Below are 27,887 nucleotides of genomic sequence, written 5' to 3'. Positions count from 1 at the left end.
GCTCACTGCAAGCTCCGCCTCCCGGGTTCCCGCCATTCTCCTGGCTCAGCCTCCCGAGTAGCTGGGACTACAGGCGCCCGCCACCGCGCCCGGCTAGTTTTTTGTATTTTTTTTAGTAGAGACGGGGTTTCACCGTGTTAGCCAGGATGGTCTCGATCTCCTGACCTCGTGATCCGCCCGTCTCGGCCTCCCAAAGTGCTGGGATTACAGGCTTGAGCCACCGCGCCCGGCCTACTACTTCTTTTAGTTATGTCAAATATATTTGAAGCCATTTTATGAAGGCATATAAATTCAGAACTGTTACATCGTACTGATGAATTGATCTTTTTATTATAAACTATTCCTCTTTATCTCTAGTAAAGCTTCTTGTTGTAAAATATATTCTTGTCATAAAGTCTATACTGCAGTTTGGAATACAGATTGATACCACTATTTCAGAAAACTGTCAGTATCTACTAAAGTTGAACATATATACATAACCTATGACCCAGCAATTTCTCTCCTAGAAATACACCCAAGAGAAATGCATTCATATGTGCACCAAAAGACACGTACAAGAATGTTCCCGGCAGCATTTTTCATAGTAGCCTCAATATGAAATCACATGCCAATCAATAATGGAATGGATAAGTAAAATGTGTTATATTCGGGCGGGCATGGTGGCTCATGCCTGTAATCCCAGCACTCTGGGAGGCCGAGGCAGGCGGATCACCTGAGGTCAGGAGTTTGAGACTAGCCTGGCTAACATGGTGAAACCCTGTTTGTATTAAAAATACAAAAATATTAGCTGGGTGTGGTGGCGTGCGCCTGTAATCCCAGCTACTCGAGAGGCTAAGGCAGGAGAATTGCTTGAACCCGGGAGGCAGAGGTTGTGGTGAGCTGAGATGGTACCATTGTACTCCAGCTTGGGCAACAAGAGCGAAACTCTGCTTCAAAAAAAAAAAGTGTTATATTCATACAACAGAATTTTAAACAGCAATAATAATGTGTTCACTATATTCATTATATCACCTATAACTAATGGATAAATTGTATATATTTATACTACACATTATTGCAGAATGCATTCATATTACATATAAAATACAATATTGAGTAAAAGAAGCCAAGCATCATGTCCAAGTGAGATTGACAGTAGGAAAAAAAAAGTGAAAAAAAAAGAAGCCAAGCAAAATTCAAGTATAGGTAAAATGACTCTATGGCCATGGAAGACAAAATAATAGTTACCTTTGGGAGAAGTGGGTAGTGAGTGAACTGGACAAGACTTGGGCTTCTGTAATGCCAATAATGTTCTATTTCCTTATCAGATTTGAGGTCTGGTTAAAGGAATATGCTCACTTTTATGCAAGTCATCAGGTCATATACTTTGATTTTGTACTTTTTAGAATGTATGTTTTATATATATATATATATTTGAGACAGGGTCTTCCTTTGTTGCCCCGGCTGCAAGACCAATCGCAGCTCACTGCAGCCTCAACCTCCCTAGGTTCAAGCAATCCTCCCACCTTATCCCTGAGTACCTGGGACCATAGCAGCATGTAACCATGCCTGGCTAATTTTTGTACTTTTTGTAGAGATGGGATTTCACCATCTTGTCTGGGCTTGTCTCAAACTCCTGGGCTCAAGCGATCTACCCAGTGGGCCTCCCAAAGAGCTGGGATTATCATCATGCCTGGCCCAGAATGTATGTTATACTTCTTTTTTTACTTATTTTTATTTTCTTATTTTTTTTTGAGACGGAGTCTCGCTCTGTCACCCGGGCTGGAGTGCAGTGGCCGGATCTCAGCTCACTGCAAGCTCCGCCTCCCGGGTTCACGCCATTCTCCTGCCTCAGCCTCCCGAGTAGCTGGGATTACAGGCACCCGCCACCTCGCCTGGCTAGTTTTTTTTTGTATTTTTTAGTAGAGACGGGGTTTCACCGTGTTAGCCAGGATGGTCTCGATCTCCTGACCTCGTGATCCACCCGTCTCGGCCTCCCAAAGTGCTGGGATTACAGGCTTGAGCCACCGCGCCCGGCTAGTATGTTATACTTCTAAAACAACATGATATATCATGGTATCAGCAGATTCATTAAAGATTAGAATACCAAATAACCATGTGTTATAATACAAGATTACTATTAGGTTAATAAACTGTTGGTAGGAATTTAATTTGTAAAACTATACTGTAGATCAGTTCAGCATTATCTAGGAAATTTGAAGATGCAAAATGTACTGTATGGCCCAGGAATTCCTTCATACACTTATATCCTAGGAAGGTATGCATGTATATATACTGGTATACGTGTAAAAACATTTTCACAGCAGCCCTATCATACAGGAAATAACCAATGTCTGAACTGCAGCTATGTATAACAGCGAGGGTGAGGCTAACAAACATAGTATTTTATTTTATTTTTTTATTTTTATTTTTTAAGTTGGAGTTTTGCTCTTGTTGCCCAAGCTGGAGCGCAATGGTACAATCTCGGCTCACTGCAACCTCTGCCTCCTAGGTTCAAGTAATTCTCCTGCCTCACCCTCCCGAGTAGCTGGGATTACAGGCATGTGCCACCATGAATGGCTAATTTTTTTGTATTTTTAGTGGAGACGGGGTTTCTGCGTGTTGGTCAGGCTGGTCCCGAACTCCTAACCTCAAGTGATCTGCCCACCTCGGCCTCCCAAAGTGCCGGGATTACAAGCGTGAACCACTGCGCCTGGCCCAAATATAATATTTTACAAGAAAGCCAAGACTCAAAACAACATTATACAGTACAATTTCATTTATATAGTGTTAAAAAGGTAAAACTAAACTATATTGTTTAGAGATAAGCAGATATGTGATAAAAACAAAACAAAACTTTTTTGAAAAAGTCAAGAATAACGATTACCAAAGTCAGGATAAGTGTTACCTAAAGAGGGAGGTAGGGTAAGTTTATTCTGGTGGAAGGACTGGAGGGCCCTTCTGGAGTGCTGAAGCAAGTTTTTGAGCAGAGGGTCTCTTTATAATTACTTCTTAAACTACATGTCTATATTTTAACTAGTTTTCTGTATGATGTAATATAAAGGGATTAAACAAAGAAAACCAAATATAGGCCAGGAGCAGTGGTTCACACCTGTAAACCCAGCACTTTGGGAGGTCTCACCTGAGTTCAGGAGTTCAAGAACAGCCTGGCCAACATGGTGAAACCCCGTTTCTACAAAAATATAAAAATTAGCCAGGCATGATGGCAGGTGCCTGTAATCACAGCTACTCAGGAGGCTGAGGCAGGAGAATCACTTAAACTTGGGAGGCGGGGGTTGCAGTGAGCTGAGATCTAGCTATTGCACTCCAGCCTGGGTGAGCTGAGATCGCGCCATTGCACTCCAGCCTCGGCAACAGAGCAAGACTCCATCTCGAGACCAAAAAAAAAAAAGAAAAAGAAAGAAAAGAAAACCAAATATAAGAACCATACATAATTTTTAGTGAAAATACAAGATATGAAACGGTAAATGTCATAAAATTCCAATCTTGAAAATAATGTATGTGTGCATAGGAAACTCACTAGAAGGAAATAGACCAAAATATTACTGGGTTGTTTCTGGATAGTAGATTTACTTTTGCTGTTTGTAACTCCCTATTTTCCAAATTCTTTGGAATTGTGTGGGTGTGTGTGAGACAGAGGAGGGGGGAGTGTGTGTGTGTTAAAAAAAAAAACAAAACTTTAGCACACTGGGAAAAGTGTTCTATTTTCTAAATTAATAAGTGAACATTTTGTAGAAAGAAGTAACAGACTACTGGGCTCTCTGCGTCCACCCCAAGGCTTCTCATCATTTTCTTGAATAGAAACTTATAAGAACCAGGTCACTTGCTGACTCCATGTTAACCACGACTATCCAGAGAAGAGAAGCAAAAAGGAAACCCAATGCACCTTGTATTTGGTTTGGTCAACAGTCATTCTTCCTCTGGGTAACTCTCTGAGAATAGCAGAGCTGAAGAAGAAAGGAATCATGAGATGCCAGGCCTTTCTTGTGGCTCAGACTGAGCAGATCAGAGGTCATTCTGGATCTACAGCTACTATCTATGAAGAGAAGAAGGGATGGGGGAGGTCAGAGAAGTGTAGACGGCCCAGCACAGTGGCTCAAGCCTGTAATCTCAGCACCTTGGGAGGTTGAGGCAGGAGGATCACCTGAGGTGGGGAGTTCGAGACCAGCCTGACCAACACAGAGAAACCCCGTCTCTACTAAAAACACAAAATTAGCAGGGCGTGGTGACGCATGCCTGTAATCCCAGCTACTCAGGAGGATGAGGCAGGAGAATCGCTTGAACCGGGGAGACAGAGGTTGCGGTGAGCCGAGATTGCACCATTGCACTACAGCCTGGGCAACAACAGCGAAACTCCATCTTAAAACAAAACAAAACCAGAGAAGTGTAGGATGTCCTGTGCATTCTCGGTATCAGAGGGGTGATGTCTCTCCTCTCCATGAGAATCTGTACTGACCTCACAGGGAGAGCTGGAGTCACAAAGACAGTCACAAGCACCCCATACCCAATGCTGCAGTCACCTAGCCACCATGGGGACCCACATACACCTCCACAGGCACACCTCACCCAAACAGTAACACTATATATGGTCACACAATCATTGTCCCACATCTACCTCGAGGATACACAGTCATACTCGCATGTATGCGAGACCCCCCAAACATAGCACCATTCAAAACCAGAGTGCTACAGATAGTCACAATATCACACTCACTACTGAGCCACACAAAGTCACAGTTCCCCCCTCCCCAGGACCCCTACTGAGCACTACACACAATCACACATTAAAAATAACACAATGACCATTACGACGCACATATCGTCACCCCGGCACAATTACACGCACTTTCCAACCGCAGACACAGTGCCACATAAAGTTACATGGTCACACTCTCACATTCTCACGTTGTCACTCAGTAAGGCATCCAGTACACTTAAGCGCTGCTAACAGTCATACAAACACAATTACACACGCACCCCTCAGAGTAACACACAGTCACAGCCTCATCATCAGATTCTCTCCACACAAACACCCTCTACAATGTCACGCAAAGTTACACAGACACACACAATCACAGTCCCAACACGGGACACAGTCATACCTACACACACAGCCTTACATTGTGACAATCACACAACCACAACGAGTATATAAAATCACACCCGCGCACACAGCAAGGCACAGTTACATAAGGTAACACACACGTAAGTCCACGCCTCGCGCCCGCCTCCTCCCTACCCCCTTCATCAGCCCGACCAACTCATACATGCCTGACACTCCAAACCAGCCTGGTCAGTCCCTTCAAACTCCCAGGCACGAACCTGCGGGCCCCAGCCGAGCCCGCAAGACCCAGGCCGCTCACCGCGCACTTCCCCTACCCTTGAGGCCGAGGGTCCAGCAGGCAAATGAAACGGCTGCCTTGGACTCGCGGGGATCTCTGGGAAATACAGTCCGGAGTAGGACCGCGCGGAGAAGATGGCGCCCGGTCCTTCGGGTTCCTGCTGCTGCACAGTTCCGGGACATCCCTGCTCCCCACTCCGAACGGCTACTCTGCGTCTCCGTGATCCAGACACAGGCTCAGAGTGAAACTGCCATAGGACGCTGGCCCTGCACCCTGAAGACAATCTTCCTCCATGGTACCGGCCAACCCCAGGGAGTTCCTTGAGAAACAGGAAAAGGTCGCCAGCTTCGGGCCAGAAGTTGGTTAGAGTCGCAAGGATTTCTGGGAACTGTAGTCTAGAGCCGGAAGGGGTGAGGCGCTGCGGCAAGTGGAAGGAGGTCCCTTAAATGACTTTCTGCCCCAAGCCGACCCACAATGCAGAGCGCACCCAGGACCCACTCTACTAGGCGTTATAACCCTCTCTGAGAATGCTAGACTGTTTAAATCGTCATTTTTGCCTTCGTCCGTGGAGGAGCCACATACTGTATGATTGCATTTATATGAAATATTTAAAATAGGCAAATCTACGGAAAAGGAGTAAGAGTTTTTTAGGACTAGCAGGATTAGGGGAACTGTGAGTGGTAATAGCTAAAGGGTTCCTTTTTGGGGTAATGTAAAGCTTCTTGAATTAGATAATGATGTTTGCACAACTTGGAATACTCTAAGAATGACTGAATGGTACACCATAAACGAGCTAATGATATGATTTGTAAATTATATTTGTGTGCATGTCTTTTAAAAATCAACTTTACTGAAGCATAATTTAGATACAATAAAATGCCCTCATTTTAAGTGAAACGTTTGATAAGTTTCAACGAATGTTTAAATCCTTGTCACCGCCATCATAATCAGGATATAGAACATTTTTAAAAATTAAAAAAAATTTTAAGCTTTTTAGTTAAATTTCTGTGGGTATATAGTAGGTGTATATATTTATGGGGTACATGAGATTTTTGATTGTTTTGATACAGGCATGCAATGCGTACGAATCATATCATGTAAAATGGGGTGTCTGTCCCCTCAAGCGTTTATCCTTTGTGTTACTGGATATTTAATTTTTAAATTTTTTTTATTTTTTGAGTTGGAGTCTAGCTTTGTCACCGAGGCTAGAGTGCAGTGGCGCGATCTCGGCTCACTGCAAGCTCAGCCTCGCAGGTTCAAGTGATTCTCCTGCCTCAGCCTTGGGAGTAGCTGGTATTACAGGCGTCCGCCACCATGCCCGGCTAATTTTTGTGTTTTTAGTAGAGACAGGGTTTCACTGTGTTGGCCAGGCTGGTATAGAACTCCTGACCTCGAACTTCTGACCTCGTGATCCGCCCGCATCGGCCTCCCAAAGTGCTGGGATTACAAGCGTGAGCCATCGCGCCCAGCGCATACAGAATATTTTTATTCACCGCCCTCCGCCCCCCAGATTGTTAAGTCGATTCCCACCTCCCCATCCCTGTATCAGGCATCTATTGACTATTCTAAGGAATGAGCAGTAGTATCAAATTATGTTTTTAATTTGCATTTCCTGATGTCAATGAACTTAGCATACTTTCATATACTTATTTGCCATTCTTTTATCTTCTTTTGTGACATCTATTGAAAATATTCGGCCGGGCGCAGTGGCTCAGGCCTGTAATCCCAGCACTTTGGGAGGCTGAGGCGGGCAGATCACCTGAGTTCGGGGGTTCGAGACCAACCTGATCAACCTAGAGAAACACTGTCTCTACTAAAAATACAAAATTGGCCGGGTGTGGCGGTGCATGCCTGTAATCCCTGCAGGAGAATCACTTGAACCGGGGAGGCAGAGGTTGCTGTGAGCCGAGATCACACTGTTGCACTTCAGCCACAGCAACAAGAGCAAAACTCCATCTCAAAAAAAAATAATAATAAATATTATTTTAAAATTGGTTGTCTTATTATTGAGTTGTAACAGTTCTTTATATGTTTGGGTAAAAGTCATTTGCCAAATATATATATTGCAAATTGCAAATATTCTCTCCCTGCCTGGGGCTTACCTTCTCAGGTTTTGGGTTTTTTTTTTTCTTTTTTTTTTTGAGACAGGGTGTTGCTCTGTTGCCTAGTCTGGAGTGCAGTGGCGTGAACACAGCTCACCACAGCCTTGACCTCCTGGGTTTAGTAGATCCTCCTGAGTAGCTGGGACTGCAGGTGTGCACCACCACGCCCAACTAACTTTCTTGTGTTTTGTGGAGATGGGGGTCTCGCTGTGTTATTATAGGTGTGAGCCACTGTGCCCAACCCTCAGTTTCTTCATGATGTCTTTCAAAAAGCAGTTTTTACTTTTGATGAAATCCAATTTCTCACCTTTAAAATGTGCTTCATGCTTTCTGGTCTTTCTAAGAATCTTTGTCTCCCCTAGTGTTGTAAAGAATTTCTCCTAAGTTTTATTCTAAGGGTTGTATAGTTTTAGTTTTTATTTTTGGTCCATCAGCCACTTGAAGTTAGTTTTTGTGTATATGAGGTAATGTTCAAAGTTATTATTTTCCAGATGAAAGTTCAGTGGTTCTAACATCACATGTTAACAAAACTATCATTTTCCTCTTGAATGACCTCAACATCTAAAGTAGGCAGGATAACGCTCCCCGCAAAATACCCACATGCCAGTTCCTGGGACTTGTGAATGTACTATGTTACATGGCAAGGAGAATTAAATTAACAGGTAGAATTAAAGTTGCTACTCAGCTGACCTTAACATAGGGGATTATACTGGATTGTCCAGTTAGACCCAGTGTAATCACATGGGGTCTGAAATGAGGAAGAAGGCATAAAAGTCAGTGTAGGAATTGTGCGCTGTGAGAAAGACATGACCAGCCATTATTGGGTGTAAAGATGAAAGGAGCCCATGAGCTGAAGAATGCAGGCAGCTTCTCCAACTTGGAAAAATGAAAAAAGCAGATTGTCCAGAGCCTCCTTTATTTGAGTCGGGGTCTCCCTCTGTTGCCCAAGTCGGAGTGCAGTGGTGCGATCTTGGCTCACTGCAACCCCTGCCTCCTGGGTTCAAGTGATTCTCCTGCCTCAGCCTCCCTAGTAGCTGAGATTACAGGCAACCACCACCACACTTGGCTAATTTTTTTTTTTTTTTTAAGTAGAGACAGGGTTTCACCATGTTGGCCAGGCTGGTCTTGAACTCCTGACCTCAAGTGATCTGCCTGCCTTGGCCTCGCAAAGTGCTGGAATTACAGATGTGAGCCACCTCACCCAGCCTTTTTTTTTTTTTTTTTTTTAAGAGACAAGGTCTTGCTCTGTCACCCAGGCTGGAATGCAGAGGTATGATCATGGCTCACTGCAGCGTCAAACTCCCAGACTTAAGCATCCTTCCGCTTAGGCCTTCTGAGTAGCTGGGACTATCGGTGTGCACCACTACACCTGGCTAATTGGAAAAAAAAAATTATAGAGAGGGGGTTTAGCTATGTTGCCCAGTCTACTCAAACTCCTGGCCTCAAATAATCCTCCCACCGTGGCCTCCCAAAGTGCTGGGATTACAGGCATGAGCCACCACAACAGCTGTGTCATCCCAACCCCTCTCTGGGCCTGATCATGTAAAGAGGGCTTGCATTCCTCAGATAAAAAGTTTCTTTTCTTTTTCAACACTATGCGAAGTGAGATAAGCCAGACCAAAAGGACAAATATTGTCTGAATCCACTTATATGAGGTGCCTAGAATAGGTGTATTCATAGAGACAGAAAGTAGAATTGAAGTTACGTACGTATAACCTCGTGAGGTTATATGAGGTACATGATAAAGCCTCTATACTTAAAACAGTGTACTATTTGTGTGTGGTCAGAGAGACAGACCAAGGGAGGATGATGGGAAATATAGAAGTAAACATCCACAGCCAGGCGCGGTGGCTTACGCCTGTAATCCCAGCACTTTGGTAGGCCGAGATGGGTGGATCACCTGAGGTCAGGAGTTCAAGACCAACCTGGTCAACATGATGAAACCCCGTCTCTACTAAAAATACAAAGAATTCGTTGGGCGTTGTGGCACGCGCCTGTCATCCCAGCTACTCAGGAGGCTGAGGCAGGAGAATCGCTTGAACCTGGGAGGCAGAGGTTGCAGTGAGCCAAGATCGAACCACTGCACTCCAGCCTGGAGCAAAACTCCGTCAAAGAAAGAAAGAGAGAGAGAGAGAGGGAGGGAGGGAGGAAGGTCCACATAGATGCTTAGTATTTGATAACGGCAGCAGCTCAAATCACCACAGTCACATCATAAAGTTTTATGCAGCCGGTACACACATAGCAGAAAAAAAAAATGTCATCTCTACAGAATGACATTAATTCTAGAATATATAAAAAAATGGAAAGTATAGAACAGTATAACATAGTTTGTCTAAAAAAAGAAAAGGAAATCAGATTAGACATAAGCATTTGTTTATATGCACTAAAAAAAGAAAAGATAGGAAAAAAGAAGTATTGGAAACGTGAACCGGAAACAATACCTATAGTGGTAACCTATAGTGATTGGGGTGGCGGGGGGAGTGAGACTTGATATGTCTTTTTATACAGTTGCATAGGAAAAACAAACTGGTTTTTAAAAATATACTCTCACAACACTCAATACTTCCAGAATGTTTCATTTCTAACACAAAATATGTGGAGTTTTTCTGACACGCCTTCTCCAACCCTCCCTACCTGGGTGTCCTACAATTGAATTCAAGTCTGACACTAACCTGAGTCAGCACAGACCTTACAGGTTAATTGCTCAGTCCCACAAGACTGCCCACCTCTTCAGATGCCAATGACAACTACTAAGTCACCTGATTACCAACAACTGTCTAGTTTGCCTGAAAATTAGAGGTTCCCATCATCCCCTTCTTGGATTTGATTCTACCAAACTTTTCAGGGAGAACAAATTCCAATATTTCTCAAACTAATCCAAAAAAATTGAAGGGGAAGGAATTTTTCCAAACTGATTCTGTGAGGCCAGCACCACCCTTATACTAAAACCAGACAAGGACAGAAGAAAGAGAAAACTACAGGCCAAGATCTCTGATAAACACAGATGCAAAAATCCTCAACAAAATACTAGCAAACCAAATCCGATAGCACGTCAAAAAGATTATATACATGATGATCAAGTGGGATTTATCCCAGGGAAGCAAAGATGGTTTAACATATGCAAATTAATACATGCAATACATCACATTAACAGAATGAAGGACAAAAATCATATGGTCATCACAATAGAAACAGAAAAAGCATTTGACAAAATTCAACATCTCTTTGCAATTAAAAAAAAAAACAACAACAAAAAAAACTCCCTGGCCAGGCACGGTGGCTCACGCCTATAATCCCAGCTCTTTGGAGTCTCCCTCTGTCACCAGGCTGGAGTGCTGTGGCTCGATCTCAGCTCCCTGCAACCTCCACCTCCCGGGTTCAAGTGATTCTACTGCCTCAGCCTCCAAAGTAGCTAGGACTACAGGCGTGTGCCACCACACCCAGCTAATTTTTGTATTTTCAGTAGAGACAGGGTTTCACCATGTTGGCTAGGATGGTCTCGATCTCCCCACTGAGATGATCCACCTGCCTCGGCCTCCCAAAGCGTTGGGATTACAGGCGTGAACCACGCGTCTGGCCAAGACTATTATTATTTTTATTGTTGCTGCCTGCTATAGCCATGCTTGAGGTAGCTAGGGTGGATGCTGATGGAGATTAAGGGGATTAAAATATCTATACCTCCCAAAGCCTCCTACCAGCCATTTCAAAGGGGATGCTTAGACTTCTAACCCCTCTTCCATGGTATCTCCTAGGAGAGGATTGTACTAACCCAACTTCTAACCTATTTCCTAACGTGTTTTCAACTATTAAAAATTGTACCTCCCTTCCTGCAGGATACTATCTATTGTGACATAACTCCCTCTTGCCTAGTGGTTTCACCCAGGAGTGAACTCGGATCCCAATCCACCCTTCTGAGTGGTGTCTCCAAAAAATAGATTGTACGATCCTAATGCCTCCTCTTATCTTCCTTATTTCTCTCAGGATCCCTGGCTTCCTTGTTCCCCCATGGTTTCTTCTAGGGAATCATTGTTTTCTGCAGTGTGCCCTAACCAAGGGCTAACTTAGCTATTATAAATATAACAGCCGGACGCGGTGGCTCACGCCTATAATCCCAGCACTTTGGGAGGCCGAGGTGGGCGGATCATTTGAGGGCAGGAGTTCGAGACCAGCCTGACCAACATGGTGAAACCACGTCTCTACTACAAACACAAAAAATTAGCTGGGTGTAGTGGCGCTTGCCTGTAATCCCAGCTACTCGGGAGGCGGAGGCAGGAGAATCGCTTGAACCTGGGAGGCAGAGGTTGCAGTGAGCCGAGATGGCGCCAGTGCACTCTAGCCTAGGCAAGACTCCGTATTAAAAAAATTAAATACATAAATAAATAAAGCTCCAAATCCTATCTTCAGGAACGTCTTCTTCTTGGGTATAAGCGTGGCCAAACTATGGTAACAGTCTTGCATTCTACGTGAAAATCCTTGCCTTACTCTAGTCAACCCTGCAGGAGGTGGACTCCTCCACTGTACGGAATCGATACGCATCCAAGATGGCGGCCCACACGAATAAACACCATAAGGGCGCGGTTATATTCTCTGCCCGATAGCTCCGATTACGGAAACTGCACGATGTCTCTAAAGATGTGTCTGCGCCCTGTTGACTGTGGGCGGAAATTGCTTCCAAGTTAATTTGGAGCATGCGCAATATCAACAGTCCACAAGGGGAAGTGCTAGAAGTCGGACCGGAAGTGGAAGTGGTCCCCGAGGGCTAGTTCGCCGCTGGTGTCAGGAGTATTTTCACGTTTTATTGCCAAGAGGTCTCTGTGATGATTTTGGTTGGTTGCAATTAGGAATTCTGTGAAGTCAGTAATAGAGGAGTTGTCTGTGGAATTAGTGATGGTGGTTTCGGGGCTCGGTGATGGGGGTCTGTGACGTCCGTTGATGGTTGTCTGTGACAGGGATTTCTCGGGTCATTGATGGGCCTCTTTGGGATCAGTGATTGGTGTTTAGGAGTCAGTGAGGGGAGTCTGTGGTCAGTGACTGAGAGCCTGCAGGATCAGCTATGGTGATCGGTGAGGACTGTGATCAGCTTGCTTTCTGACCTGAGTTAAAAGTTCAGTTCTTTCAGTTTCAGCCTGTAATATAAAGGTGAACAAGTTTTGATGTGTAGCAGTTTCCTATTGTTCAAATCTAAGTGTTTAAAATTTTTTTCCAGTAATTGTTTTTCTTTGACCCATGAGCCATTTAGAAGTGCGCTTTATGTTTCAATTAGTGTCTGTGGGTGATGCTTCAGTTGAACAATTGCTTTATGGCCTAGTTCTTCCTCATTTTTCATAAATGTCACATCTATTACATGAAAACAGTGTAATATGTTCTCTAATTTGTATTGTTATAGATGTTAATCCCATGTTATATGTATTATGTATCTCCTCACAGATTATTTTGTTGAGGAAGGTAAACTACTCACACTGGAAAAGTTATTTGTCCACCTGTCCTTTCTTCTTTCTGTCAGTTTCTGCTTTATATATTTAAAACTATATTATTGGCACCAGTTGAGTGTATTGCTAATAACAGATATGACTGGCCGGGCCTGGTGGCTCAGGCCTGTAATCCCAGCACTTTGGGTGGCGAGGTGGGCAGATCACCTGAGGTCAGGAGTTCGAGACCAGCCTGGCCATCATGGTAAAACCCCGCCTCTACCAAAAATACAAAAATTAGCCCGGTGTGTGGTGGGCGTCTGTAATCCCAACTACTCGGAGGCTGAGGCAGGAGAATCATTTGAACCTGGGAGGTGGAGGTTGCAGTGAGCCAAGATCATGCATGCCATTGCACTGCAGCTGGGGCAACAAGAGTGAAACTCCATCTCAAAAAAATAAAAATAAAAATAATAGATATGACTAAATAGCTCAAAAGACATTATAGCAATTCAAGCCTTAACCAATAATTTATAAAAGAAATTTGCCTAAATGCTTTCCAACAGTGGATGTTGTTACTTTTTTTTTTTTTTTTTTTTTTTTTTTGAGACAGAGTCTTGCTCTGTTGCCCGGGCTGGAGTGCAATGCCCTGATCTCCACTCACTGCAAACTCTGCCTCCCGGGTTCAAGCTATTCTCCTGTCTTAGCCTTGAGTAGCCTTGAGTAGCTGGGATTACAAGCGCTCGCCATCACACCTGGTCTGTTAACTTTTTTAAAGCTTTCATGATTCTAAGGAAAATTTCTCTCTAATTGTTCTGATGCGTTTTTCTTTTAGTTAAGTTGGTATCTTTTTGTTAATTGCCATTTGCTTCCTTTTCTCTGAATTTTCATACCTTTTCCAGTCTCTTTTTTTCTGGCCTTTTCTGCTTAGTGATTGCTAGAGTTAACGTTACAAGCAACCTGTCGTCACATATTGAAAAAAATTTTTATATATATGTCAAATTTAATGGTTTATTTTAACATAATTAGGAAACATATAATCAGAAATATCTGGGTTTTTTTTCTATTATAACTTCTGGGTTTCCTGTCATGTGTAATAAGATCCCTATCATCCTACCACAATGCTATACAAATGTATAGTCTGAAAATTATTTTAACATCCTTAGGGGTTTTAAAAAATGCATGTATTTGGCCGGGCGCGGTGGCTCAAGCCTGTAATCCCAGCACTTTGGGAGGCCAAGAGGGGTGGATCACAAGGTCAGGAGATCGAGACCATCCTGGCTAACACGGTGAAACCCCGTCTCTACTAAAAAATATGAAAAAAAACTGGCCGGTTGAGGTGGCGGGCACCTGTAGTCCCAGCTACATGGGAGGCTGAGGCAGGAGAATGGTGTGAACCTGGGAGGCAGAGCTTGCAGTGAGCTGAGATCCGGCCACTGCACTCCAGTGCACTGCACAGAGCGAGACTCCGCCTCAAAAAAAAAAAATGCATGTATTTAAATGTTTAGTGCTGCTGGAATTTGTCTACTTAATAGTGTGAAGTGGGTTGGGCACGGTGGCTCACACCTGTAATCCCAGCTCTTTGGGAGGCCGAGGCAGGCAGATCACAAGGTCAGGAGATCGAGATCATCCTGGCCAACATGGTGAAACCCTGTCTCTACTAAAAATACAAAAAAATTAGCTGGGCGTAGTGGCATGCACCTAGTCCCAGCTACTCAGGAAGCTGAAGAAAGAAATTGCTTGAACTCCAGAGGCAGAGGTTGCAGTGAGCTGAGGTCGTGTCACTGCACTCCAGCCTGGCCACAGAGCGAGACTCCATCTTAAAAAAAAAAAATAGTGTGAGGTGGAGATCTAGTTTGTTTTATTCCAGGTGCATGGCCAATTGCGTGCACCAATTAGGGATATGTATACAATGAATGCCGTGTGCACTCTCAGTCATGTATCATTTTCATTTCATATATAGATCAATATTGTCTGATATATTATCTTACTTGTTTTGATTACATGGTTTTCTGTATTAAGTTTTAATATAGTGCATGGTAATTGCTGATATTTATTGCATGATTCTTGCATGGCAGGGAGGCATTGAGTACTTTAAAAACATCATCTCATTTAATCTTAGTAACTGTGACACAGGCATTTTCATCCTTATTTCTGAAACAAAATCTGAGTAACTTCTTTCTATTCTCATTGGTGAAAAGTGGAACAGCTGCAGTTCAAATCCTCAGTAACGTTACTCTGAATTTCATGGCTTTTCCCATGTTTCAGCACTGTTCTCCACAGTTCTGAAGGTGTGGTTCTTGTACCAGCAGCATCAGCATTTCCTGGGCACTTATTAGAAAATAAAATTCTTACGTCCTACCTTAGACCCATCGAAGGGGTGAAGCTGAGAATTTTAAACTATGTTTTAACAAGCCCTCCAGGTGACTTGAATGCACACGTATGTTTGGGAACCACTGCTCTGGTTTCTAGCACAGGGACCTGCACCTTGATGTATCCAGGAAGTGTTTATGTGGTGAATGTTGAATGACTATGTGGACATTGTTTTTCTAGGTTCTTGGGTGTCTCTGGGGAGTCCCTGAGCCAGACCTTCCTCCAGACTGCAGCCCACCTCTTCAGAGCAGCTCTGCTGAGTTCACAGATGACCACTAAACTTCAGGCACCCTAGAGAAAAAGGGTTGAGATCCAGTGTGGCCATGCCAGCTAGTTGGACCTCACCCCAGAAATCCTCAGCCCTGGCTCCAGAGGATCAGGGCAGCTCCTATGAGGTGAGGAGGAGGAGTCCCAGGGGGTGGAATTTCAGTCCGAGAGTAGATAGCTCTAATCTGTCACCAGAGCCTTAGGGCAGAGGCAGATAGGCCTTAGGAACCAGCTGGACTCTAGACTTGGTGCTCCTGAAAGAAAACTTGATCTTCCTGTCAAGAATGAACAACACGTGGGTAATGTCTGTATCTCTGGAGGCCGCCTGTATAACAGTGGAGAGGTGGACTGTCAAGGAAAACTGTTGTTTATTTTGTCATCACACTATATTGATGTTTTGGCTGCAAATAGAATTCCTCGTTATAAGTGACTTTTGTTTGATATTTCGAAAGCATTTTTTCATTTCTTCCTAAACCACCTCCTCAAACACAAATGTTTTCTCTATTTTCTTTCTGAAACTTGTTTTTCAGATGTTGCTTCTCCATTTCTTTTCTCTACCATTTTCTGCTATTTATTTCCTGCTATCCATTCTGGGTAACTTTGACACCTTTCGCCTTCCAGCCCTTCTGTTGAGCTTCTCATTACCGCTATCCACATTTTAACATAATGTTTTCATTTTTACAAACTCTAGTTTGTTTCCTTTTTTTTTTTTTTTTTTTTAAAGCAGAGTTTTGCTCTTGTTGCCCAGGCTGGAGTACAATGGTGCGATCTCGACTCACTGCAACCTCCGCCTCCTGAGTTCAAGTGATTCTCCTGCCTCAGCTTCTCGAGTAGCTAGGACTACAGGCATGCACCACCTCATCCGGCTAATTTTGTGTTTTTACTAGAGACAGGGTTTCTCCATGTTGATTGGACTGGTCTTGAACTCATGATCTCAGGTGATCCGCCTGCCTCAGCCTCCCAAAGTGCTGGGATTACAGGCATGAGCCACCACACCCAGCCCTATTTGCATGATTTTATATAATATTCACTCATGATTGAATCTTAGACATAGAAGTAACTATTACTCCAGGAGGCGGAGGTTGTGGTAAGCCAAGATTGCGCCGTTGCACTCCAGCCTGGGCAACAAAAGCAAAACTCCGTCTCAAAAAAAAAAAAAGAAAAAAAAGAAGAGGAAGAAGAACTAGTGTCATTTTTACACAAACTCTTCCAGAAAATAAAAGAGGAAGACCACTTCCGAACTAACTTTGTACAGCCAGTATTACTGTGACATCAAAACCAAAGCACAAAAAAAGAACACTATAGACCAGTGTCTTTCATAATTTTAGATGCAAACATCCTCAGCAAAATATCAGCATACCGAATCCAGCAATGAATGAAAAGAATCATGTACTACAATAAACTGAAATTCACGGGGGGACCCTCTGTATCATTTTGTAATTCCCTGTGAATCTATAATTATTTCAAAATAAAAAGTTTAAAAAAAATACTCCTAAAGAAAGATTATTCCAAAGCATTTGGAATATTTTGGAGTAGTTATGACTGGAAGATCATTGACAAGACCCACTGCACAATTCATATGAGAGAATGTGAATTACAGTTGACCTTTGAACCACATGGGTTTGAACTGTGTGGGCCCATTTGTAACACAGATTTTTTTTTCAGTAAAATTACACTGAGTGTGCCTCCCTCTCCTGCCCTCCCTTCCACCTTCACCTCTTCCCCTTTTGCCACCCAAAACAGCAAGGCCAGACTCTCCTCTTCCTCCTCTTCCTCTGCCTCCTTAACCTGAAGACCATAAAGGCAAAGACCTTCATGATGATTCACTTCCACTTAATAAATAATAAATATATGTTCTCTTCCTTTTGATTTTCTTTAAAGCATTTTCCTTTCTCTAGCTGACTTTTATTATTAAAATACAAAATATAATACATATACAAAATATCGTGTTAGCCAGGCTGATCTCGAACGCCTGACCTCGTGATCCACCCGCCTCAGCCTCCCAAAGTGATGGGATTACAGGCATGAGCCACTGGGCCCGGCCAAGACAGCCTATTTCAATGGCCAGTTTTGAAAAATGAATAATTGACTGACTGTAGAACACCACAAATAGCTGGAATTCTTTGTTAGATTTCTGTGTTCCACAAATTATGTAAAACTAGATTTTTTTTTTTGAGACAGAGTCATGCTCTATCATCCAGGCTGGAGTGCTGTGGCATGATCTCAGCTCACTGCAAACTCCACCTCCTGGATTCAAGGGATTCTCCCACCTCAGTCTCCCAAGTAGCTGGGACTACAGGCACGTGCCACCAGCCTGGCTAATTTTTTGTATTTTTAATAGAGATGGCGTTTCACCATGTTGGCCAGGCTGGTCTCGAATGCCAAACCTCAGGTGATCCACCCACCTTGAACTCCTAAAGTGCTGGGATTACAGGCATGAGCCACCGTGTCCGGCCCCCTCTGACATTCTTGCTTGGATTACAAGTGTGAGCCACTGCACCCGGCTAAAACTAGATACTTAATATGTGACCTATGTGAAATATAATTTCTTAGAAATTTCATATAACTCAGGTGTATACATTTGTCAGAAGGTCAAATGGCACAATAAAGATTGTTGCATTTAATTGTGTTGTACTAAATTTTACCTTATCAGATTAACAAATGTTACACCCCAGTTAATGATTTGCATTTTGTGGTGCTTAAGAGAAGTGTAGTGATGACTACAATTTACCCTGAAATACATAAAAAAAAAAAGTAAGATGGATCAATGCGTGATGAAGCAAGTAGAGTAAGGTGTTAAGTGTAGAGCTAAGTAGTAGATGTATAGGTTTTTACTGTACAATTCTTTCTAATTTTCTGGATGTTTAAAATTTTTCATAATAAGCTATTAGGGAAATGGGAGGCAGGTTTTTTAAAAAGGAAGTAAATTGGCCAGGCACGGTGGCTCATGCTTGTAATCCCAGCACTTTGGGAAGCCGAGGTGGGAGGATCACAAGGTCAGAAGATCGAGACCAGTCTGGCCAACATGGTGAAACCCAGTCTCTACTAAAAATACAAAAATTAGCTGGGTATGGTGGCACATGCCTGTAATCCCAGCTCCTTGGGAGACTGATGCAGGAGAATTGCTTGAACCTGGGAGGCAGAGGTTGCTGTGAGCCAAGATCACTCCATTGCACTCCAGCCTGGGCAAAAAGCGAAACTCCATGTCAAGGGGGAAAAAAAAAAAAAAGGCCAGGCATGTTGGCTCATGCCTATAATCCCAGCACTTTGGGAGGTCAAGGTGGGCGGATCACGAGGTCACAAGGTCAGGAGATCGAGACCATCCTGGCCAACGTGGTGAAACCCCATCTCTACTAAAAATAACAAAAATTAGCTGGGCGTGGTGGTGCGCGCCTGTAATCCCAGCTACTCGGGAGGCTGATGCAGGAGAATCGCTTGAACCTGGGAGGCGGAGGTTGCAGTGAGCCAAGATTGCACCACTGCACTCCAGCCTGGGTGACAGAGCAAGACTATGTCTCAAAAAAAAAAAAAAAAGGAAATAAATTAAAAACAATGAAACCCACATTCCATAATCCCAAAATATAGTCACTCCACCCTGCAAAGCTGACTATGCACATTGAACAGGAATGTGCCCTTACAGGGATCAGTGTCCTTCAGGGATGTGGCTATCAATTTCAGCAGAGAGGAATGGCAGCACCTGGACCTTTCTCAGAGAAACCTGTACCGGGATGTGATGCTGGAGACCTACAGCCACCTGCTCTCAGTAGGTAAGCACAGTCACCTTGGTGTCTGAAAGGAGGCCTCACTGAGAGTGCTTTCATTCTCAGTTGATGAATGCTGTTGGCATCTCGAATAGGTGATGGTTTTGTCCTTTTTTCCTCCAGGGTTCTCGGTTTGTTTAGGGTACTCAGAATATTACCCTGTTCTCAGAGATATCTGGTTACTTTCCTAAAGAACAAACTGTCATTGAACAATAAGACTGTATTGGCTGGGCTCTGAAACATAATTAGCTGGACCCAGACCTTTATCATTTCCCATGAACAGGGTATCAAGTTCCTAAACCAGAGGTGGTCATGTTGGAGCAAGGAAAGGAACCATGGGCACTGCAGGGTGAAAGGCCACGTCAGAGCTGCCCAGGTGAGTGACGTGAGGTGAGTGTGACTCAGGTTAGATGGGAGACGGGAGGAAATCTCAGCTGTCTTGAAAAACACTGGAACCTGTGAAGTGCTGTTACGACCACTCTTCAGGAAGGTTCTGAATTTTTTGTATTGCTTTTTTTTTTTTTTTTTTTTTTTTTGAGACGGAGTCTCGCTGTGTCTCCCAGGCTGGAGTGCAGTGGCGTGATCTCGGCTCACTGCAAGCTCCGCCTCCTGGGTTCACGCCATTCTCCCGCCTCAGCCTCCCAAGTAGCTGAGACTACAGGCGCCCGCCACCACGCCCGGCTAGTTTTTTGTATTTTTAGTAGAGACGGGGTTTCACCATGTTAGCCTGGATAGTCTCGATCTCCTGACCTCGTGATCCACCCGCCTCGGCCTCCCAAAGTGCTGGGATTACAGGCTTAAGCCACCGCGCCCAGCCTTTTTTGTATTGCTTGATGCCTCTCAGATCACTAAATGCCTTCTACCTGGATGACCTTCCTTGTTGATTATAAGTCATGTGCCAGTCAGCCTCATTAAAGATATGTCTTCATTATGTTCCTTTTCTGTAACATTCTTTTTTTCCCTACCTTCCATATTGTCCTAGAGTCTCTTGTTTACATCCAGGCATTCCCGGATCTGCTTTCGTTCAAAATTACTCTGTGTCACACACTCCCACTCCTGCTACACCCCTTTTATTTCTGTCTTTCTCACCATAAGATGCCTCAGAACTTTATCTCTGGGCCAGGTGTGGTTGCTCATGCCTGAAATCCCAGCACTTTTGGAGGCCTTGGTGGATGTATCTCTTGAGGTCAGGAGTTTGAAACCAGCCTGGACAACATGGCAAAACCTCATCTCTACTAAAAATACAAAAATTAGCTGGGTGTGGTGGTGCATGCCTGCAATCCCAGTTACTTGGGAGGCTGAGGCGCAAGAATCACTTGAATCTGGGAAGTGGAGGTTGTAGTGAGCCAAGATCATGCCACTGCACTCCGGCCTGGGTGACAAAGCAAGACTCAATCTAAAAAAGAAAAAAAAAAAAAAAGAACTTTATTTCCAATCAGGCTTTCTAACTATTTTTGCTATAGGAATGGCCATGAGATTTCTCGTATCTTCCCAGTCTTTCAGGACTTTCATCCAGCTGATGACTTGGGAATCATTGTCACTTAATCTTTGGGAATACCTCTCTGCTGTGTTTGACATGACATGATTAATCACCCTTTCTCACATTTCCTTCTGATGTTGCTTGAGCAATTCCACACTGTTAGGGTCTCTCTGCCTGGTTGGCTTTTTTTGTTCGTTTGTTTGTTTGTTTGAGACAGAGTCTCACTCTGTCGCCCAGGCTACGGTGCAGTGGTGCAATCTTGGCTCACTGCAACCTCCACCTCCCAGGAAATGATTCTCTTGCCTCAGCCTCCCAAGTAGCTGGGATTGCAGGTGCGTGCCACCATGCCTGGCTAATTTTTGTATTTTTATTTTTATGTATTTATTTTTGAGATGGAGTTTCAGTCTTGTTACCCAGACTAGAGTGCAATGGCGTGATCTCAGCTCACCGCAACCTCTGCCTCCCGGGTTCAAGTGATTCTCCTGCCTCAGCCTCCCGAGTAGCTGGGATTATAGGTATGAGCCACCATGCCCAGCTAACATTGTATTTTTAGTAGAGACAGGGTTTCTCCGTGTTGGTCAGGCTGGTCTCGAACTCCCAACCTCAGGTGATCTGCCCACCTCAGGCTCCCAAAGTGCTGGGATTACAGGCGTGATCCACCGTGCCCGGGCTTATTTGTTTTTGTCATGCTTTATTTTTATATTTCACCCAATGAGGTCTGAGTTTAATCATTGTCTTTAGTTTAGGACACACTATGACCATGAATGTGGGTAAAGATTCTCTCTTATTTTTGTGATAAAATCTCCTATTCTCTCTTTCCCCTCACCCATCTCCCTTCCCACCAGAAGCCACTGTTTTGTATAATGGAAGCATTTTTTAATTCGTGCATGTTGTAAAATTTAAAGTGAATTAGGGGCATGGATCATTAGTTTATATAAATCTTATTATGCTATATATCATGTTTTTTGCCTTACTTTTTCCATGTCTATTCATGGTGTTATCTGTTCATCTAGTTTATTTCTTTTAACTGCTGAATTGTTCCCCAGAATGTTTCACCATAAGTAGTGTCACACCCTCCTCATCCAATTACCCACGCTTACCCTTTTCTCTGTGTTCAATCTGGATGAGCCATTTTTACCTTCCCCTCTAGCCTCTGCTACCTGCTCTATGAGCAAAAAGTGACTTACTATCCCTTGAAAAGGGGCATTTGGATTCCAAACCTTTTTTCCAAGGAATCTCTGGAAAAAAAAAGACTTCTTTCCACAATGCAAGGGAAGATGATGACAAAGATGATGTGAGATTGAGATTGTATTTCCTTCTAGAATAACTGTGACAGATTGATAACCAGATACAGTATTATCAGAAAAGAAAATAAATATCTAGGCCGGGCGCGGTGGCTCACACCTGTAATCCCAGCACTTTAGGAGGCCGAGACGGGCGGATCATGAGGTCAGGAGATTAAGACCATCATGGCTAACACCGTGAAATCCCGTCTCTATTAAAAATACAAAAAATTAGCCGGGCGCGGTGGCGGGCACCTGTAGTCCCAGCTACATGGGAGGCTGAGGCAGGAGAATAGCGTGAACCCAGGAGGCGGAGCTTGTAGTGAGTGGAGATCGGGCCACTGCACTCCAGCCTGGGCAACAGAGCGAGACTCCGTCTCAAAAAAAAAAAAAAAAAGAAAAGAAATATCTAAGTGATGTTGCTTTAATCAAGAAAATATTGACTACAAATAGGCATTATGAAATAAGGCTGTCAGAAGAACAATTCATGTGAACCCAAACATATTGCATCCCCGTAAAAACCCTATCAATGTGATTCATTTGGAAATGGCTTGAAGCATAATTTAGATTTACACATTCATTATAGAAATGATGCTTCTAAGAATGTTAAGAAGAGTACTAAATATGGTAAAATGTCTTTCTATACTTACTGTGAATGTACTCCAACAGGAGAGAAATTATGGGACCATAATCAACATAGAAAAATCATTGGTTATAAACCAGCCTTCTCTCAAGATCAAAAAATTTATCCTAGGGAAAAATCCTATGGATGTGCCGAATTTGGAAAGAGCTTCACCTGGAACTCACAGTTCAAGGTACATCTGAAAGTTCCTACAGGAGAAACACTCTATGTATGTATTGAATGCGGGAGGGCTTTTGTACAGAAGCCAGAATTCAGTACACATCAGAAAACCCATATGAGAGAGAAGCCCTATAAGTGCAATGAATGTGGAAAATCCTTTTTTCAAGTATCGTCCCTTTTCAGGCATCAGAGAATTCATACCGGAGAAAAACTACATGAATGTAGTGAATGTGGGAAAGGCTTCCCTTATAACTCAGATCTCAGTATACATGAGAAAATTCATACTGGAGAGAGACACCATGAATGCACTGACTGTGGCAAAGCGTTCACACAAAAGTCCACACTCAAGATGCATCAGAAAATCCACACAGGCGAGAGATCCTATATCTGTATTGAATGCGGACAGGCCTTCATCCAGAAAACACAATTGATTGCACACCGAAGAATTCATACTGGTGAAAAACCATATGAGTGCAGTAACTGTGGCAAATCCTTCATTTCCAAGTCACAACTTCAGGTCCATCAACGCGTTCACACGAGAGTGAAGCCCTATATATGTACCGAATATGGGAAGGTCTTCAGCAATAATTCCAACCTCATTACACATGAAAAAGTTCAAAGTAGAGAGAAATCTTCCATATGTACTGAGTGTGGGAAGGCCTTTACCTACAGGTCAGAGTTGATTATTCATCAGAGAATTCACACTGGAGAAAAACCGTATGAATGCAGTGACTGTGGAAAAGCCTTCACTCAGAAGTCAACACTCACAGTGCATCAGAGAATTCATACAGGAGAAAAATCATATGTATGCATGAAATGTGGACTGGCCTTCATCCGGAAGGCACACTTGGATACACATCAAATAATTCATACTGGAGAGAAACCTTATAAATGTGGTCACTGTGGGAAATTGTTTACTTCCAAGTCACAACTCCACGTTCATAAACGAATTCACACAGGAGAAAAACCCTATGTATGCAATAAATGTGGGAAGGCATTCACCAACCGATCAAATCTCATTACACATCAGAAAACTCATACAGGAGAGAAATCTTATATATGTTCCAAATGTGGAAAGGCCTTCACCCAGAGGTCAGACTTGATTACACATCAGAGAATCCATACTGGGGAGAAGCCTTATGAATGCAGTAATTGTGGAAAAGCCTTCACTCAGAAGTCAAATCTTAATATACACCAGAAAATTCATACTGGAGAGAGACAGTATGAATGCCACGAATGTGGGAAAGCTTTCAACCAGAAATCAATACTCATTGTTCATCAGAAAATTCATACAGGAGAGAAACCCTATGTATGCACCGAGTGTGGAAGAGCTTTCATCCGCAAGTCAAACTTTATTACTCATCAAAGAATTCATACTGGAGAGAAACCTTATGAATGCAGTGACTGTGGGAAGTCCTTTACCTCTAAGTCTCAGCTCCTGGTGCATCAGCCAGTTCACACAGGAGAGAAACCCTATGTGTGTGCCGAGTGTGGGAAGGCCTTTAGTGGCAGATCAAATCTCAGTAAGCACCAGAAAACTCATACCGGAGAAAAGCCCTACATCTGTTCTGAATGTGGGAAGACCTTTCGACAGAAGTCAGAGTTGATTACACATCATAGAATTCATACTGGAGAGAAACCGTACGAGTGCAGTGACTGTGGGAAGGCTTTCACTAAAAAATCACAACTCCAAGTGCATCAACGAATTCACACCGGAGAGAAGCCTTACGTGTGTGCTGAGTGTGGGAAGGCCTTCAGCAACAGGTCAAATTTGAATAAACATCAGACAACACACACTGGAGACAAACCCTACAAGTGTGGCATCTGTGGGAAAGGCTTCGTTCAGAAATCAGTGTTCAGTGTCCATCAGAGCAGCCACACTTGAGAGAAACAGTGTGGGAAAACCCCACTGAGGGTTGGGTCTGATTGTACACTGTTGCATGCAGCAGAAAAATATGTATATTATTGTAAATAGAAACAGTCACATCAGAATGTCACACATGGCTGTTCTGGAGAGGGCCCCTGAGAAGGCACTGAATGAAGCGAGGGACCCTTCCTACATTGTCACCATCCCCAGTAAACCTTGGGGCATTATTCATACTGACAAGGAACCGAGTCAGTTTGGTGAATAGGAAAAGCCTTCTCATAGAAAACGACAATAGAACACTGTTACCAAATTCTTCGTAAGAAAGATCATATTATGGGAATGATAATCCTATTTACTGTGGATTAGGTATAGTGCCAAGAGTTTGAATGGTAAGACAATATATATGATAGTGATGAATCCTCTGTAAGTTGTTTGTTCCAGAACACACTGTCTAGCAGAATTGTGGGTATTTTCTCATTCTTCTTTTGAATCCAACACAGTTGTGTATATCCAGTTCCCCACTGAGTATTTCTATCAAGCGAGAGATACTGCAATAAGACAAACTCCCTATGTTTTCAGACACAGACCTCAGAGTGTATGCTGAGTCCCCATTGTCATAGAAAAAGACTTGCAGACCCCTTCATTATCTGCCAGGACTGTCTCTGAGCCCCACAGGTCCTCAGCACATTGTGTTTGATACCCAGCACAGTGTTTTTTCTCTTTCTTTCTTTTTCTTTTTTTTTTTTGAGACAGAGTCTCACCCTGTTGGCAAGCTAGAGTGCAGTGGCGCTATCTTGGCTCACTGCAACCTCTGTCTCCCGGGCTCAAGCAGTTCTCCTGCTTCAGCCTCCCGAGTAGCTGGGATTGCATGTGCCACCATACCCAGCTAACTTTTGTATTTTTAGTAGAGATGGGGGTTTCACCATGCTGGCCAGGCTGATCTCAAACTCCTGACCTCATGATCCGCCCGCCTCGGCCTCCCAAAGTGCTGGGGTTACAGACGTGAGCCACTGCGCCCAGCTCAGCACAGTGTTTTGTACACTCCCACCACCCTCAAGAAAGCCTCTGAGGTTAGAATTTTCAGGTCATCTGGGGCAACTTAAATTCTTCCTTCTGCTATTACAATTCTTCCCACTGAGTTGCCTTTCTTTTTTTTTTTTTAATTTACTTGTTGCTGAGTTGAAGCCCAGCATTTTACTTTCCATAATGATGTGACTTTCATAAGTTGATAACTCATGAAATCAATCTTACTTTATGTGAGATATGAGATAAATCATAAATCATATGAAATAGATAACTCATGAAAACTAACCCCACCATATGTTCACTGTGTACTTGTGTCCATGTTCATCCCATGCACCCCACAAGGACCTTGCCTGCCATGTGCCTCAAACATCAGTTCAGTTCCTGACTGAGGGCCTTTGTATTTGCAGTGCCCATTGCAAAGAGCACAATTCTTTATTTTATCTGTGACTTGTCCCTCATGTCTTTTTTTCCATGACACCTCCAAATTTCCAGCCCCTTACCCTTCCTCCTTTATTCTTCTCCCTAGCACTTTCCACCATACTGCCTGGTATATTTTGCTCATTTCTCTGTGGCTTCTACACTAGAAAATATTTCCCTTTTGTTCACCACTATGAGTCTAGACCCATGACTGCCATACAGCAGGCATTCCATAAATGCCCCTGTGGAGAGTTGACCTGTGCTTCTTGCGTGACTTCTGTCTGTTTTTTTCTGTGTTGCAGCATAAGAAGCACTAACAGGGAGAATCAACTTGCCTAAAACACACCAGGCTTTTTCACCTCCAGTCTGTAACTAGGCTATATCCCTTCTCAACCCTAAAGCTAAAAAGTCACTGTAAAACTTTTGGTCTGATGCTAAAGAAGGGAAAACAGGTACAGGAGATCCCATGTGAATGCTTGCTTCTAGGATTCCCTGCCATGATTCCAGAATCCCTCAGCTCCAACGTGATTACAAAAGACTCCCTGCTCATTCTTCCTCAGCATGCACAGCTCTGCCCTGTCTCAGTTGCAACTCGACAGAGCCCCACTTACTGCAGAACCCAACCCACACACCTGCTCATCCTTCACTGAGAGGAGTGCCTGAAGCCAATAGCAGGGAACTAGAACAGACATGGGTGGATCTTCATTGGATATTAGCTATCTTGCCCTAGATAGGCAGCAGTGACCTTACAGATGCTGGCAGATGATCTGATTGGATGCGCAGTTGCTGGGTGGCCCCTCTGGAACTTGCAGAATGGTTTGGGGTCAGTCTATTGGCAATTCTGGGAGTGGGAAATATTTGGGCTCTGCAGAGATGGTTTCACCTTTAGGAAGGGCAGTATGGGGAGGTGAAGATGGGGCCCAAAGGGTAGAACATAGTCAAAGGGGCAGGGCCATAATGCCCCTTTAATTCCCAAGCCCTAGTTGGGCAGTGCTTGGTGACACATCCCATTACCTCACCTTACATCAATGTCTACTGAGCCATCATTAGCTCTGCTTCCTCACTTCTTCACAGTATCTGATGGCCCATTACATGCTGCTCAACATCTTAGACCAATGTCTGCTGACCGATTACTTCCCTTCACCTCATCCAGCACTGTGTCTGAAGCTTCACTATTCTTCCTGCAATTCTGGATATCTTGTGATACACTATGATCCCCAACTTAGGACAATGTCTGCTGATCCTCAGGAGGGTCCCTGGAGATCATCTCTTCCTTTTTAACATACCCTAGAACCAAGTCTGGTCCCCTTCATTATTCCCATTTTACCTTACTCCTAAGTGTATCACTCCTCATGAATTCCAGGAAATATGGAGGAAAACACATTTCCCTGTACATGACTTTCAATTATTTGTCCTTTATATTTATTGTAATGTAATATTTTAGTACTGACATATATATGTGTTTGTATACCCATTTATATAAAAGACTAGTTTTTAGAGAAGTTTTAGGTTCACAGCAAAACGGGGCAGAAGGTACAGAGATTTCCCACATATCCCCTACCCTCACGTGTACACAGCCTCCCCCATCATCAGCATCCGCCTTCAGAGTGGTACTTTTGTTACAATTAATGAAACTACATTGACGCTACCGGCCAAAGTCCATGGTTTAAGTAGGGTTCAGTCTTGATGTGCATTCTGTGGGTTGAGACAGATGAGTAATGACATGTATGCATTATGATAGAAGGATAAAGAGCAGTTTTAC

The 27,887-nt window shown here is 43.5% G+C and overlaps 3 protein-coding genes across 14 annotated transcripts in view; 2 read left to right on the top strand and 1 right to left on the bottom strand.

Annotated features, from left to right (window-relative positions):
• ZNF383 (zinc finger protein 383) overlaps positions 1–6,312 on the bottom strand; it is a 32,068-nt gene extending 25,756 nt beyond the window's left edge. For 3 of the 9 annotated variants that reach the window (XM_050769116.1, XM_050769121.1, XM_050769115.1), the window contains exons 1-2: positions 5,323–6,312; positions 3,887–4,036 (exon numbers count right to left, since the gene is read on the bottom strand). The gene's annotated coding sequence lies outside the window, so the exon portion shown is untranslated. Of the gene's footprint in view, positions 1–3,886; positions 4,037–5,267 lie in introns of all 9 variants that reach the window. The other 6 variants (XM_050769120.1, XM_050769122.1, XM_050769119.1 and 3 more) reach the window with 6 other exon arrangements.
• Positions 6,313–12,147: 5,835 nt separating this feature from the next.
• The window catches only part of LOC126942139 (zinc finger protein 585A), a 49,386-nt gene continuing 33,646 nt past the window's right edge, over positions 12,148–27,887 (top strand). The window contains exon 1 of the transcript XR_007721500.1: positions 12,148–12,192. The gene's annotated coding sequence lies outside the window, so the exon portion shown is untranslated. The remainder of the gene's footprint in view (positions 12,193–27,887) is intronic.
• Positions 12,168–25,099, top strand: LOC126941974 (zinc finger protein 585B). Of its 4 annotated transcripts, none has more exons than XM_050768919.1 (5): positions 12,168–12,270; positions 15,403–15,617; positions 19,130–19,256; positions 19,534–19,626; positions 22,683–25,099. In XM_050768919.1, the coding sequence occupies exons 2-5, from the start codon at positions 15,546–15,548 to the stop codon at positions 24,698–24,700; spliced, it is 2,310 nt and encodes a 769-aa protein (XP_050624876.1). In that variant the 5' UTR covers positions 12,168–12,270; positions 15,403–15,545; the 3' UTR covers positions 24,701–25,099. The 4 variants fall into 4 exon arrangements, with proteins under 4 accessions (XP_050624876.1, XP_050624875.1, XP_050624877.1 ...); XM_050768918.1 differs by having other exon boundaries at positions 12,172–12,252; XM_050768921.1 differs by having other exon boundaries at positions 12,214–12,583.

Source organism: Macaca thibetana, chromosome 19 (assembly GCF_024542745.1).
Source record: "Macaca thibetana thibetana isolate TM-01 chromosome 19, ASM2454274v1, whole genome shotgun sequence".
Classification (NCBI taxonomy): domain Eukaryota; kingdom Metazoa; phylum Chordata; class Mammalia; order Primates; family Cercopithecidae; genus Macaca; species Macaca thibetana.
The sequence above is the reverse complement of the archived record's forward strand: the minus strand, read 5'-3'. Positions and strand labels throughout refer to the sequence as shown.